The sequence below is a fragment of the Sphaeramia orbicularis genome, chromosome 3, assembly GCF_902148855.1.
Source record: "Sphaeramia orbicularis chromosome 3, fSphaOr1.1, whole genome shotgun sequence".
Classification (NCBI taxonomy): Eukaryota; Metazoa; Chordata; class Actinopteri; order Kurtiformes; family Apogonidae; genus Sphaeramia; species Sphaeramia orbicularis.
Window position 1 is genome coordinate 26,703,443 of NC_043959.1, and position 16,839 is coordinate 26,720,281.

Sequence of the window (16,839 nt, forward strand, 5' to 3'; positions counted from 1 at the left end):
CTAAGACTGACAAGGAAATGTCAGCAAAGTACAAGCTTTTTTTGTTTTTTATTAAATAATTGAAAGAAAAACAAACAAACAAAAAAAAAAACCTCCCCCTTGAACTGCCACCTTACCGTGGTGGGGGAGTTTGAGCGCCCGAATGATCCCAGGAGCTATGTTGTTGGGGGCTTTATGCCCCTGGTAGGGTCTCCCATGGCAAACAGGTCCTGGGTGACGGGCCAGACTAAGAGCAGTTCAAAAGCCCCTATGAAGAATCAAGAAGAAAGGACTGTGATGCTGCCCAGTGTGGCGCAGCCGGGGCCCCACCCTGGAGCCAGGCCCGGGGTTTGGGCTCGAAAGTGAGTGCCTGGTGGCCGGGCCTTTGCCCACGGGGCCCAGCCCAAAGGAGCGACGTGGGCCCGTCCTTCGGTGGACTCGCCACTCTTCAAGGGAACCATAGGTGCCGGGTGCAATGTGGATTGGGTGGCAGGTGGATTTGTTTTTCTTTATCCCTTATTTGCATGTTTAGTGTGATTGCTCTTATTATTTTTGCTCTGATTTATTCCGTTGCATGTGTTTAGTTTGTTGTCTTTGTTTTGCTGTGTAAAATCTGTGTTCCAGTTCATAAGTTAAGTGGAGGCCACACCCACTACCTGGGAGTCAATGAAGGAGAGACTGGACAACTGGTTAAACACACCTGCTGCCAATTAATACAGCAGTGTGGGAACGAAAGTGGGGCAAATAAAGGAATAAAAAGACCACAGAAGGAGACACCCAGAGAGCTGTGGACGACGGGCAGAGCTGTGGACGACGGGCAGAGCTGTGGACGACGGGCAGAGCTGTGGACGACGGACAGAGCTGCGGACGACGGGCAGAGCTGCGGATGATGGGCAGAGCTGTGGACGACGGACAGAGCTGTGGACGCAGTCAGGTCCATACGGAGCTTGGATGGAGATGCGAGCGCAGGAAGTAGAAAAGACAGACAGGATCGAGGCACGGACCAGGGAACAGGAGCCAGCGGCAGCGACGAGCAGGAGGCCATCGGTATAAGCTTCTGGGTCGACTGACGCAGAAGACGGAGAGCCTCATGCCCTGCCTAAGATAAGACTGATCTCCAGTTTTAACCTCTATGTAGCCTGCTATGTTTTTTTTCATGAATGTTTGAATTATTTTAGTTAGCTCTGCCTCCTTTAAATTTTTAGGGTTTATTGCATTTTTATCTTTTTATGTGATACATTTTATTGCAAACTTTTATTCTCTTGGTTTTAATTTGCTGCTCACCCCTTGCTATTGAACCTGTGGTTTTAAGTTCGTCCTAGTCCCTCTACTAGATGGCGTTGTCAGCATTTTAACAATTTTAGTCAGTTTTGATATTCTTTTAATTCGCCACTCGGCCACATATATGCAATGGAAATACTCAAAAAACTGAAACATATATGGTATGTGATATGTTCTGTTACAGTTATGCTGTCATTATGTATGATAGTACATTATTCTGTTTCACTACTGATGCTTTTACAAAACAGAAAACTTGACTCATTTGTGGAAGCAACCAAACTGAAAATCTTAACTGAATTATTCCAAGAGATTATTTGTTTTTAGTTTGTGGTATAACTTAAACAGACTGAAATTCAAGAAATTGTGAACCAAAGAAAATAAATATCTGTGAAGAATCCATCACTGTTACATAACAAATAAGCATTGGCAAGATGAGCAACTCAAAGATATAATATATTTAATGTATTTTCAAAGCATGCCTTTTGTTAAATCGTAAATTTTAGGTTTATTTTGTTTTTGCATTATGTTGAACTCCTTTGAACTCCTTTCTCTACTGCCTGGTAGTTCACTCTGCAGAGGTGCATCATATTCTGTAAGGCCTCTGCATTTCACATAGGTCAATATTTACAAACTCTTCCAGAGAACACTGTTTGACCATTGGAATTATAAAGGACGTCATTTATCATATCATTGTTATTTGCACTACTTCACTCTGATCATTTGTACCCCATTTTGGATCCTTTACTATCAACTGTCAGCTATGATAAAAATGGCCAAATGGACTAGAGCCCGACTAATATGGGATTTTTGGGGCCGATACCGATATTGGGGGCCAAAAAAAAAAGCCGATATCTTGATATACATAGGATATATACTGTACATCAGGGGTGTCCAATCCTGGTCCTCGAGAGCTACTATCCTGTATGTTTTAGATGTATCCCTCTTCCAACACACTGGATTCAAATGATAAGCCTATCATCAAACTCTGCAGAAGCCTGATAACGACCATCAGGTGTGCTGGAAGAGGGAAACTTCTAAAACATGCAGTATAGTTGCTCTCGAGGACCAGGATTGGACACCCCTGGTGTACATGAACATAAATTCTTATAATACTCAAAATATGATTGAACACAAAGAAGCAGAAGACTATTAAATTAAAATAAGGAACTTTGATTAGTAACACTGTCAACTGTAAACCCACTGATAAACCCACTGATAAATAAGAAATAGCAAACTGTAAACACAATAATAAATAACAAAAGGCAAACTGTAAACACAATAATAAATAACAAAAGGCAAGCTGTAAACACAATAATAAATAACAAAAGGCAAACTGTAAACACAATAATAAATAACAAAAGGCAAACTGTAAACAAAGATAAATAACAAAAGGCAAACTAATGCAAACTGTATTTCCGGAATACAATGTAAATAAATATTAAAAAAAATAAAGTTGCTCAAATCTCACACTGTAAACATGGATAAACTAGAAGCACTTGGAGAGCGCAGACCTCCGCCAAGGCTGATCAGTGGGCCCCCCCGTGGGCCCCCCCACCCCCGATCACCCCCAAAAGTTAATCATTTCTTCCTTATCCCATTTCCAACAAACCCTGAAAATTTCATCAAAATCTGTCCATAACTTTTTGAGTTATGTTGCACACTAACGGACAGACAAACTAACAAACCCTGGCAAAAACATAACCTCCTTGGCGGAGGTAATTAAAAAAAAAGGCAAAATTGTGCCTGCATCTTCAGTTAGCCATGCTTTGGCCTGGGCTAGAGTCTCTGATGACAAAGGGCGCTCCTCTTACTGTGGGTCGAGCAGACGTGCGAGTACCACCTGTTTGGATCCCATCACCTTTGCAAACCGCTTCACCAGGCTCTCCAGCATGGTCTTGCGGAGGGTTTGAATTCCTTGACTGGTGGGTCCCTCTGACATGAGCGGCTGCTTCAGCACACTGATGTTTGGTATAATGCAGGAGGCAGAGGCACCTGCTTTGCTCAGTTCATTGCTGACTTCCTCCAGTGGTGTCAGGGTCTCGAGCAGATTGGTTGCCGCATCCCACTCCTCTGCTGTTGGACACACAAAATGCCCATGGTCACTGGAATAGGTGGTGATGGCTCTTTTTTGCTCCAACATCCTGCTGAGCATGTGCAATGTAGAGTTCCATCTGGTTGACACAGCCTGGAGTATTGAATGCCGGGGGACCCCAACCTCCTCCTGGATGGCAGAGAGCCGCTGCTGTGCAACAACCGAGTGGTTGCAATGTGTGGCAATCTTTTTCATTTTGGCCAACATGTGTCTTACCATCCTCTGTGCATTGAGCCCATCGTTGATGCACAGTTGAAGTGTGTGGGCAGTGCAGCTCAGATCAGGAGTCTGTGCCATCCTCATGCCTTTCACAACATTGGCACCACTGTCCCTCAGTACCAAGTGGACACGCTCTGCGTCAATATCCCATTCTTGGAGCATGGTTAGAAAGACCTGGCTGATGTACTCCCCTGTGTGGGACCCTGACATGGCCTTTACATTAAGTACAAGTTGAATGTTCTTCCAGGGTTGATCTATGAAATGAGCAGTCAAGCTCAGGAGTGTTTTGGTAGATCCAGACCAGCAGTCAGTTGTGAAGGAAATGCAGTTTCCAGCATTGTCCTCTGAGGGAAGTTCTTTGATCTTCCCTACAACTTTTGTGTATATTTCAGACATGAGCTGAGGTGTTTTTAAATACTTTTCACTTTTTATTTGATACCTCTGCTCTACTTTTGCCAGCAATCTTTTAAATCCAATGCCCTCCACAACTGAATAAAGGAGGATATGTGTTGCAATCATCTCCATGATGAGTTTGTCCATGTCCTTTGACCTCTTGTCATTTGGTGCCCACTTTGTGCCCTTGTCAGATGCTTGCGCAGTCGTGCACTGTGCTGGCTGTGGTTTTGGTGCTTCTGCCTGTGCCATTTTAGCCTGTGCATCATCAAATGCCTCTTTGTGATTTTGTTTTAGGTGTTGCCACAAATATGTGGCATTCTTTGATTTGCAGGTGCTGGAGCCCTGGCTAACTTGCACACTGCATATTTTGCATCTCACACCTGTGGAATCTTTAGTAAAGTGGCTCCACACTTTACTCTTCCCCTCTGCCTGTGAAATGAAATATATACATTTAATGCATTTTAGTTATCAGCACAGAATTTGATTCTATAGTTAGCCATTTTAAAATAAAAACAAGCGGCTGCATTTCGCTCAAAGTGATAATACATAGGCTAATGTGAGGTGTTTTTAAACTAATACATTATGTGTTTTTAAAAGGCTTATTCACACACAAAAACATCTTGCCAATATCAATTAGTCATATTTACTAGCTAATGAAAAGTTCCATCTGCAGCCACTGGATATTTGCAAACGGCTCAAAAATAAATGCTGAAGGAAACATTAAAAAGTGAAAAAAAAATTGTCTACAAACAAAATAAGAAATAATCAAAACATGCATCACGTTATAAGACTTAATACAAGGGACTAAACTACATTTTATGTAACAATGTAGCTGCTTTCAAAACATGCAATACATAAAATTACAACTAAATACATTACTTGGAACCTTTTCAAAATTATTTTAATGAACACATTCACTTATGAATTTATGAACCCCTGTAAATCCTGCATGACAGTATGAGTGAAGTGGGACGCTGCATAGTAGTCTGATATTAATGATGGACATGGGAGTTAACAGTTGCATATATCTCTATTTCACAAAGATGCAACTTACATAACTTTAAAACGCTGTATAATAGTCTGATATTAGATAATGGTGGACATGTTGATTAACAGTTGCATATGTCTTTGTTTATTTCACCGAGATGCAACTTACACGAAATTAAAACGCTGTCATATGCTCTCTAAAACTTGGGTGAAAAAAACTAGAACGTTTTTAGAACATGTACTGCTGAGTTAAAACATCTATTAGAAAAGACATCCAAGACTTATCATAAATACATTATATTTTTAATAAGTACCATGCAATGACGTGCACTTAATGGATTAATTAGTCAATTTAAATCATCCATTTGTGATGAACTATGGGCTCCGGCACCCCCACAACCCTTTTGAGGGTTGAACTGTTTAGAAAATGAATGAATGAATGAATGAATGAATGAATGAGTGAGTGAATGAATGAATGGCTTCTATGTTATATTTCAACAGGGTAACTAGTTTAACTTCTTACAGTTCAACACCGAACACTGATGAATACCCCCTTTGTTTTTTTTGTTTTTTTTCCCCAACCTTAGTTTATTTGGAGTTTTGCAGAAATTGGGGAATACAAACATTGTGTCATGTGTGACAAAACAATTGAAAATGAATAGCTGCACAATTTCCTTTTTTTCACATGTATACAAAAACAAAACAAACAAACCCAAGAACAACTACACCAACCTTCTCCATTAATACACAAAAAAAGGCTTGAAAGGTTCACATTTAGAATACTGATGTGTTATGTGTCACATAAGGTAAATTGCTGAACAGAAAAACAAAGACTACACTTGTGATGGTATTGAATTAGTCACAGATTGTCACAAAACTGGGCAAAAAAATAGGAATTCTGAAGTTTAATTTGTTTATTTGGATCTGGTTGGGCATATTCAATAAACACAACAATCATTTATATGTTAAAAAGTGACGACGAAGGCAAATAAGGAAAAACTACCTAAATGGATATTTTTTCTGTCGGTGAATGGAGTTAAATTTGATCATGCTTTGTGAAAACACGTATATTTTTTTTCTTAAGAGTTAAATAACATGAATAGAGCCTAAGTGTGCATCGTCAAGGTAACGCAAAAGTGCCAATTTTCCAAAATGTCAGAGTGTTCCTTCAATAGATATTACACTTTACAGAGCTGGAAAAAGTGCTTTTAAATCTTTGTGCATCAAGAATTTTTCCTGGTAATGATGTAAAGATAATTAATTGCCTGACAAAGCTCCTGATGACTCTTATTTGGTGACATTATAACGAAGTACTGTTATTTATGTAGCAAACAGAAAAATAACATACAATACAAATGAGTTCAATAATCTGGGACATACTTAAACCTACACATTTGATTTAATGTATTAACTCACAAACAACCTTCACAATGAATTATAAATCTTTAATAGACGGTGCGCAGCAGTAATCAGATTTAAGCCAGTATTCCAGTTAATACACAGATATATGAACAGTATCAGCTGCAGAGACAAAAACATCCTTCACATGTGTACACATTTATACGTGTGTCCTTGTCACAGTGGGTGTTTCCTGCCGTGGGTGGATTTAAACCGACAACCGCATGTTGAATGTCTCACACTGATAAGACAAGCGGAGTGTTTACTGAACCCCCCCCCCCCTTTAAACAGCAAGGGCTTTAAAACCACGTTAGAACACCAACATGATGCAGAGGTCTGAAGTACAATGAAAACAGCAGAGACTGAATATTTTAATAATCACAGAAAGAAAACATACAGAATAATGAATAATAAAAATACTAATGAAAATTATTAGTTTGCAAATACTCACACACAAACACCTTCTATTGAGCTAATAAACTATTAACCCATAAAAACCCAAACATGCACTGGTGACCAAAATCTTTCACTGATATGAACTGTTTAATACCTATTGATCCACTAATTCTATCAATCCATGTAAATAATTGTTGTAAAATACAGTTTGTCATCTTTTCATGGTCATTAGATATGACCTATTTGGATGTTCAGAAGCTCCGTAGTTACCGTGGAAACACTGTTATCTTCTACAACATTGATTCACCAGTAAAACCCATGGAGTTGGATCAATGACAGTGGATGGACACACTGGGTTTATGTTTAGTTGATGATATATTTTGCAGAAAAAAAAGTTTTTCTTCAGTTTTCTCTGTTTTTGATATAATAACTCTCAACTTTAATCTGAACTTTAATGAACATCTACATAAGCAGTAAATTAAATATGGGAAAATACCAGATTTTCACTTGAAAATGCAAAGTATAGTGGATAATATTGGAGTAAATGGTGATAAATCACTTAAGAAAGATTAAAGACAGTGAAAAATACATTTGGGAACTGCCACGAAAGCAGCATTGGGTCTTTATGGGTTAATGTTTTGAAGTCTACATTATGTAACCAAACTGCTTTTTATTGGTTTACTGCACATATACAGTTGCGGAAAAAATTATTAGACCATCAAAAGTCATCAAAAACAATGGTTATGCAATCAAGTACAAACTCCTGTGTGTATTATGTGACTAAAACAGACAGAAAAGAAAACATGGAATGCCTAAAAGCACTGTTTTTGTCAGTACAATGCCATTGATATTAATGTAAGAACTGAAGTGATTTTGGTTATTATCAAGAAAACATGGAAAATGGATAGATATCAGCTCTGAAATTAAACTCTTCCGAGCTATTTTTGTTATCACTATATTTGTCCAAACAAGTGTACCTTTAGTTTTACCAGGCATTAAAATTAACAAGAAACTGAAGAAAACAAGGGGTGGTCTAATAATTTTTTTCCACAACTGTATCTCATCTATTAGGGAATGTGAAGGAGAATTACCTAAAACCCTGCAGAGGTTTGACATTTGGCATTCTTCAAGCAATATATTTCATAAATTAGAATTACATTAATGAAATATAAGTACATTATAGTCCAGTATCAATGATTCTAAAGTCATGTTTTGTACTAGAGTAACAGCTCATTCTATATCTTTTTTTTTTTTTTAAATATATGTATGAATGCACCATTGAATAATAACACAGAGCAGCCACCTCAGTATTGATCAGGTGCTAAGTTTTGCCTGGTGAACCCACACTTTTCGCAATCTGAGAGCTGAATAAATTCATCCAGCAGAATGCCATGTAAACACACATTATTTATAGTGACCAATGTCACTTTTGAGTGAATGGTTAAAAATCCCTGGTATAAAAGAAATGAAGCTTTTTTTCTGCAGACAAGTAATTTAGCTTTCCACTTGTACTCATTTTTATTTTACTTTTTTAAAATGGAATTATGCATTTAAAACCATTTCCCTGTGGTCTACATAAACTGTACATGCTATGCTTGGGTCTTCATTAATCCAACTCCACAGGTCCATCTTCAACCCTATTTCTAATTAATGACACCAGAAAGGTCATTTTGAGCGCTGGCTAGATGTGATCATTTTTATCCTGTTGTGTATTCATGCATGCTGTACCGCATTTGTCCAGCAGTCACCGCCAAAGGTTCTGGCCATAGCAACGTGATTGTAAGGCTGTTGTATTCCAAAATTACTCATATCTCCCAAATTATTGGTCCTATCAACTTGGTGTTTTTGCCAGTCTGTTCATTGACCAAAAATACATAAGTATGCCAAACTACAGCAGTCAGCTTTTTCTGGATTTTGTGTGAATCTCTGGACACACACACACACACACACACACACACACACACACACACACACACACACACACACACACACACACACACAGAGGCCACTTGGCTTTTATAATAAGATACTATTATACACCATGGGTCAACTTCATGACAACAATTCACAATAATCTGAGTATGCATATATTCGTCTTCTATTTTATTTGAGGTTTATCTTTTTCTAACACCTCATTTCATTTAATGACTTGACATTAGTGTCTTCTTTTAACAGTATACTGTCTGATAAAGCTGCTAACGCACTCCTATTATTTTAAGATGAAGCTGAAATGTTTCACAGTCTGAATTATTCTCAAAAACAACAGGTTCTTTGGATACGTAAGAAAATACTCCACTAGTGAGCGGCTACACATCAAAACCAGACAACACACACACATAAACACACACACATAAACACACACGTGCAGCATGTGTTGCATTTCACACAGAATATCAGTGTCAAAAGTTTCCGTTCACAGTGATAAAAGTGTGGTGTTGTGTGATGTGCGCTGCATGTTGTGTATTTTGACAGATTATGTTTATTAGTTCTTGGAATATTCTGAGATGTATTTAAGCTCAGTGTTTCACAGCTGACGGTGTTTTCTGCAGAGTCTGTCAGGTAAGGACACAGCCTGTCTCACATACAAACAGTGATTTTACAGCTTCACTTACATTGACATTCAGCCTCATCTTCACCATCCTCTTCCTCTCTGGATGTTACAGGTCTGTTGCAGCCATGTTGGCATTTTCTCTTGTGGCCCTGCTGCTGGTGTCGTCCTCCTGGGCTGAGGTAGAAACTCCTCAAAATATGTCAGACCATGTTTCTTATCTTTACGCCTTCTTACTGTGAGCATATTTACAGTCCATTTATATAGTACTGCTTATAGCACTGCAGGTTACGACACTGTATGATATTAATACAGCAGAATATTGTTCAGATTTCAGCATAAATTTGCATCATAGATTTACATAATGCTATAATACTATGCTGCACGATACCCCAAGTAACTACAATTAGCTCACTGAGTGCAAAACTATGCTTTCATTTTTGCAAAAATGCATTTTTATAAAGCTTGCACTTGGCATGAGAAGGAGAAATGAAACCACAAAATATTATTAACATTAGGGATGTCCGATATTGGCTTTTTTGCCAAAAACTGATATGCCGATATTGTCCAACACTTAATTTCGATCGATTTCGATTTCCGATATCTACCGATACCGCTGCCGATATATGTAGGATATTAAACTAATTTTAGGTAACATCCCATATCTCCTGTCATGGAATTAACACATCATGCCTAATTTTATTGTGATGCCCCATTGGATGCATTCTCAAATGCAACAAGGCTTTTAAAATGTAAACACTGTCTGTGCAAAGAATACATACTTCAACTTAAGTTGTAGAAAAAATGCCATATTTATTTATTTTCTCTCCCTCCCTCCATGAGTCTATTACAGTGTGGCAACTCTACTGTACAATTTTGAAAACTGCATTTTTCTTTCAGCTACAAACAATGCTTCATTTAAATGCCGGTATCGGTAAATGCCCGTGAAATCAAGGCGTTATTTTATCGGTTTTAATGATAGGCAAAAAAAACGATAACTATATTCACAGATATTACATTTTTATGCCAATATCAGGCCGATAATATCGGTGGGCTGATATTATTGGACATCTCTAATTAACATGACTAATTATAATTATAAAAACAAATAATCCTAATTTAAACAAAAAGTAATATGGAAAAGTATGTGAGAAGGTCACAATGGAATATAATATTTCCATAAAAGACTGTATTACTTAACACCCTCAAAGAAATAAAGAGCCACCTGAGACCAAAAATCATCTACTGACTTAAAATGTTTAATAACTCTTTATCCACTAATCTGATCAATACATTTTTATATGAGTATTTTTGGTGAATCAGTATTGTAGATGACAGTGCTTCCATGTTCACTACGGAGCCTCTGAACATCATTTGTTTTAGATGAGTTGATGCTGTTTATGTTGTAGAGGGTTACATTTTAATATCTATCTCTAATGTTTTGATCTTTCTTTTGTTACAATGGACCAGGAGGTTGCTGCCATTGAGGAGGACACGTCCAGGGAGCTTTCAGTGGGTGAACTGCTGGAGAGAGCCAACAGAGACCGCAGTGAGAACAGTCTGCTGTCACTGGATGTGAAATGAACACAGTATTTGATGCAGTCAGTCTTATATCTCCCTACTCTTGCAGTCCCTGACTTTGATGAGCCCACCCTGATCGGAGGAGACATCGCCATCAAGTCTGAGGCCGACAGAAACGCTGACCCCTGCACCGCCAGAGGCTGTCTGTGGCAGAAGTGGTCTGATGGAAAGGTCTACATTCCCTACTATATCGCTAACCACTACTGTAAGCACTGATTCGAAGTTTTCTTCATTTTGACAGGAACAGAATGGTAGTTTGATGGTTCATGTTTGTTACACAGTCTCACGTTGCAAAATGCACTTAAGTATCTGCAACTGTGATATTTTGGTTTTATATGTGTTGTAATGAAGGAGGAAGATAAGCTGCACAAAATGTAATATGGTGGTGTAACTCTGCTGACACACACACACGCACACACACACACACACACACACACACACACACACACACACACACACACACACACTGTTGTAGCGGTTGAAAAAATCTGTTTCCTATCAATATAAATTGTTTGACAGTAGTAAAGAGTATAGACACAGAGATTAAAGGAAAACAAAGGTGCTTTTTAAGTCACGTTTGCCCCCTAATGGCAGATAATTTGCTCTGTTCCTGAGTGATTCTTACGTAATGAAGTGATAGGATAGAATAGGGTAAAATAGAACTTTTGCCAATGTTACGATACAACGAGAAACCTTTTAGCAGCATGTTCCTCTGCAGTTGCAATGAAAATAAGTAAAAATATAATGCAAATCCAATACATTGACTTTCAGTTAAGCGTAACTTAAGTTCTTCCTAACACAGAAACTGTTCATATCTATGGAATTGATCTATGCGTTAAACCATTTAATATACTAGATGGACGTGCATTCATGTGTGCAGATCACTGAGCTTTGTTTAACATAAAATCAAAAGTGACCTGCGTAATGACGGGTTTATTTCATTCAAATCCCAGATGAGCCCCCAATTGCTAAGTTTCCTCCTAAAACAAGATCTAACAGAACACAGACCAGGGTTGCAAGTTGCAAAACTAACAAACAAATTGAACAAAAACCAAGAAAAAGTGGTAAAACAAAAAACGGCACTTTTAAGGGGCTTTTAAAGTCACCAAGTCTATTTCAAAGATAGAAAAAAAAATGAAAAGATGGGCCTCAAAACCATAGTGTGGAAATGGGAGTCACTGGTTGGGGGTGGGGGGTGGTGTGTTCTTAGTGGGGATGCTATGTCAGAAACCCAAGAGGGGCTGTTGAGGTCTGGACAGCACACAGTCATCTGATCTGGAAAGCTTCAGCTCTTTTTAAAGACCACCTGACTAATTACAGCCAGGTGAGGGAACCATGGCAGATGCAGCCAATAATCCCCAACGACCTGTGGCCAAGGTCCTAAACCAGAAGGAAAAATGTTGTTGGGTAATCTGTGCCCATAGCAGTGAGCATATACTCTGGGATTCTACTCACCATGTAATTAGAGTATGTAAAGTCTGATATAAAAGGTGTTTTCCTGATTGTGTAAAAACTGAACCAATGAAAAGAACAGGTTCATTCTTCAGTTTAGGCACAGATTAGCTCTTAAATTGTGTATTTGTGCTACGTGAAGCCGATCACCCCTTGGTCCATCTGCAAACAGTAAATATGATCCTCAATACTGACAAGAGAACACAGTAGAAGACTCAACAATGTCCAGAAACAACTTGCTAATAAGAATCAAGGTAACGGTGTAGAGTCTGTGAGGCAGAGATGTGGTCAAAAAACAATAAAGGTCAGAACACATTGGGTCTTATACACAAGGAAAACACTAAAAGAACAAGACATAATGGTAGAGAACATGAGGGAGAGGGGAGTTTATATCCACAGGAGGGAGGGGCTAACAGGACACAGGTAATCAGACAGAAGGGGAGGTGGACTCAAGAGGTGGTTAACAAAAGAAGATAAAACTAGGAAAAAATATCAGCCAAATCTAAAAAATAACAAAACATGACCTCGGACTGCGAACCCGATGTGACAAATATGATGAAGTATGCTTTTCATAGGTTACATTAACAAGTAACTCAATAAAAATCAGGTCTAACAGTATTAAAGGTCCAGTGTATTAAAGTCATCTAAATCAGTTTGCACTCCCTTGTTGCAGACCTGATTTCACATATTTGCTCTTTTATGAAATTAGAACTATATAGGAACATTTTTGTGTCGATCAGAGATGTGATTAAAGGTTTTAATGGGATGTAGAACATTTCTCATTGGGCTGGGGCATTTCTAAGTTTGGGGAAGCATGGAGTACAGCACTGATGTACTGTGATGATGTGCATAATCAGATGGAACTACAACTCATGGGGTTTTCATCAGTTAGTATGACCTGTGAATATGTACATACAGTATGGGGTGGTGTCCTGCCATATTTATGCCGGCAAGCGTTGGTTCTCCTGCACACTTGTAAAGATGAGGGTTATTCAGTTGGTTGTGTTCAGTATCTTCTATTAAATGTCACCAAATCCAACAGAACTGGTCCTTAACTCTTTAACCGCTGAGACATTATTTCAGGTAAACGTGCTGCTGTGAATTTGCAATAAGAGATGTGTGAACGTATTGAACAACAAGTATTTGAATTTGGGCCAAGTAGTTTTTGTTTTGGGGCTCTTTTTTTTTCTAAATCAGTCCAACTGCTTTTTGGCACCTGGTTGAACTCCAAAAAGCAGTTACATGTGGTAAAAACACAGTAAAGGAAAAAAAAAAAAATCAAGGAAAATCACCACAACACTACAAACAACAGTAAAAACAAAAAGAACAACAAAGAAAACTGTGTAAAAAACAAAAAAACAAAAAAAAAACTGTTTATTTTCATAGTGAGTCGGTCTCACTCACTGCTCTGTGGTTTATCCTCCATTACACAGGTAGTGGGGAGGGGGGAGAGAGCACAAGGTCTATTCTATCAGTACGTTTTGAAATTTTTCTTATTGAGCAAACGGTTGAATTTTTATGAATATGTAAAATAAATCATACATTTAGAATGGTCACCACAGAAACTCCAGGGGTTAAAGGGTTTAAATCACAGTTCAACTTCCTGTATTGACCATAATGCTTTGTAAATACTAATATGGTCCATTTGTCTCTCCAGCCTCTCGGGAGAAGGCTATCATCACCCGTGGACTGGAGTCCTTCTCCTCAATGTCCTGCATCCGTTTCAGACCCTACCAGAACGGTGACCATGAATGGCTGAGCATTGAGTCCAGGAACGGGTAAAGTCTGTGATAATATTCAACCACTGGTTTCTAAAAGGATGAGAATTCTTAAGGTTTTAACACTGACTAAACCAGGGGTGTCAAACATATGGCCCACGGGCCAAAACTGGCCCTCCAAAAGGTTCAATCCGGCCCACAGGATGAATTTGCAAAGTACAAAAATTAAACAGAAGACACTGACAGAAAAGGGTGTCACTGAGTCATCACAAGTTATATTGATAATAAAGTTAAATGCTAGATTTTTCAGTTCCAGCTGGATGTTATTTAATGTTTTGTGCCTTTGTAGATCCACTGCAATCTGTAAATTGTAATGTACATGTGTAAATGATAAGCTGAGGTAGGATATACAGGGTGTCCCATAAGTCTCCATACATAGGAAAAATAAACGTTTCTTGACATAAACCATTTTTATTTATATAATATGCTCTATATGACTGCCATTTTGTCGGGAACACATTTCAATGCATGTCCTCCACTGCTGAGGAACTATAAAGAAGAAATATAAAGAAATACATGTTAGAACCATATGTATTATGTCTCCTATGTATGGAGACTTATGGGACACCCTGTAGTTAAAATTGCACTTATTCATGTTCATGGTTGTTCAGGTTATTAATGTTTTTTGTGAAAGGATAGTTTGTAAATCTAACTATATTCATACTGCAATAAAAAAAATGCACTAAAACAAAGAAAAAAAAATTCTAGTATGCTATTATTTTATTGGTATTTTACTGGTTCAACCCACTTGAGGTCAAATTGGGCTGCAATGTGGCCCCTGAACTAGAATAACTTTGACGTCTGTGGACTAAACTGTTGACACCTGTACTCAGCCCATCAGAATCAGTCCATTTCTACATACTGATTCCTACAAACTGCTGTGGTTTTGTGTCTACAGCTGCTACTCCTACGTGGGGCGTCAGGGCGGCGGTCAGACCGTGTCTCTGAGCCGTCAGGGCTGTCTGTACCACAGCACCGTCCAGCATGAGCTGCTCCACGCCCTGGGCTTCAACCACGAGCAGACCCGCTCTGACAGGGACAGCTACATCAGAGTGCACTGGGATAACATCGTTGATGGTTAGACACACACATTTAGGAGAACAGCAACATAGTCTCCAGAGTTATTAATGATAACAAAACCCTGACATATGCAACACAGTGCTACTTTTAAAGCCTTAGTATTTCCCTACTCTGGGCAAATTTTCCTGTATAGTGCCTAAAGCCTGCACCTAGTGGTCAGTAGTGGAAACAGATTAAATCATGTAAAGCTGCAGGAGCTGAAATTAGAGGTAAAAAACACAGCCCTCCCCTCTTGGCAGACTGATCTCGAAATCGTGTTGTATGTCCCACCAGTTCTTATGGCATTTGGAGCGCTATACATAAACATTTTCATCCTTTTGCATATGATTTAACGCCATTTGATCGCGTGTCAATTTACGCCAAGATCTCCGGTTTACATATCTATAACTGCTAACCCTAACCACTAATCGTGTGGTATTTGACGCGGCATGAACATACACGCGGAAAGCTTATAATGTGTACAGATAACACGCCAATTAAAAGCGGTGTGTATATTTACGCAATTCATGATATCACGTTGCTCTTGGTCAGAATTAAAAGAATAAAGACCTAATGCTGTTAAGAGAGAGGAAAAACACCTCACTTTAATCCAGTGTCATGTCTGTTACAACTATTAGTCATGCATTTATTTATTGAACCTCCTACCCGCCTGAAAACACCTTTGATTTGCCAAAATCTGGAGTTTCAGGCTCCTGTCAAATGACTTGAATTTCAGTACCGTGAAATGTAACTTATAGGATTTTTGCCCCAAAAACTATCCAGTGCTACAGCTTTTCAATGCTTCCTCATACATGCGTACGGAAAAAAGAGTTGGTTTTTAGTGGTCCATCGTTTCTGTCGTCCAAGGTGATGAATGTCATATACAACATACAAACAGAGAAAAGGCAAATTGGAAATATGCTCGTTAATATTTTGACACCATCTTCAGCTTTGAGATCTTTGTAACTCAGAATTACAACCTTCTTCCTCACTGTTATATAAATGATAAATTTAATCTCCATGTTACTTTCATTTGTGCAGGCATGGAGTACAACTTCTACAAGATCGACACTCTGAACCAGGGCACTCCTTATGACTACAACTCTGTCATGCAATATGAGAGGTACGCATACATTCAAGATGCATTTGTCATTCTCACAAAGTAAAAGCTGCTTATGCTGAAGATATGACTGGTATCTTGCTTAATGTCAGGAAATTCCAGTTTATCACAGTGATAGACTCGGAAAAATCTGCATGAGCACAATCAGTCTGCTTCAAATAGTATCATGTCATGTGTTTTTACTTTATTACTTATATCTGAGCTGAAGCCGTCGTCCTCTCTGGTTTCTGTACTGCTACAGGTACGCCTTCTCCAAGAACAACCGCCCCACCATGGAGCCCATCCCCAACCCCAATGTGTCTTTTGGCCAGGCCACTCAGATGAGCAGGCATGACATCGACAGGCTCAACAGGCTCTACAAATGCTGTAAGTAAACTCCTGCAGGGTAAACTACAAACACATAATACTTCTTCCTATGAAGATTCACTTAGTGACATGATTTTCATTACAGAAGCTGCTCACGACCTTTGACCTGCTGCCCAGATGACATCAGACCGTACAGATGAATAACATGGGGGTTTAAGAGGTGGCGATTCACAATAAAGCTCAAACT

At 38.7% G+C, this 16,839-nt stretch overlaps 1 protein-coding gene and 1 pseudogene across 1 annotated transcript; one reads left to right on the forward strand and one right to left on the reverse strand.

Annotated features, from left to right (window-relative positions):
- Window positions 1-257: 257 nt before the first annotated feature.
- LOC115417176 (zinc finger BED domain-containing protein 4-like) lies at window positions 258-9,378 on the reverse strand (annotated as a pseudogene).
- On the forward strand, window positions 9,236-16,660 carry LOC115415995 (high choriolytic enzyme 2-like). Its single transcript, XM_030129693.1, has 8 exons — window positions 9,236-9,307; window positions 9,412-9,478; window positions 10,767-10,845; window positions 10,927-11,082; window positions 13,987-14,107; window positions 15,006-15,184; window positions 16,208-16,289; window positions 16,528-16,660. The coding sequence occupies exons 2-8, from the start codon at window positions 9,425-9,427 to the stop codon at window positions 16,658-16,660; spliced, it is 804 nt and encodes a 267-aa protein (XP_029985553.1). The 5' UTR covers window positions 9,236-9,307; window positions 9,412-9,424.
- Window positions 16,661-16,839: the final 179 nt, after the last annotated feature.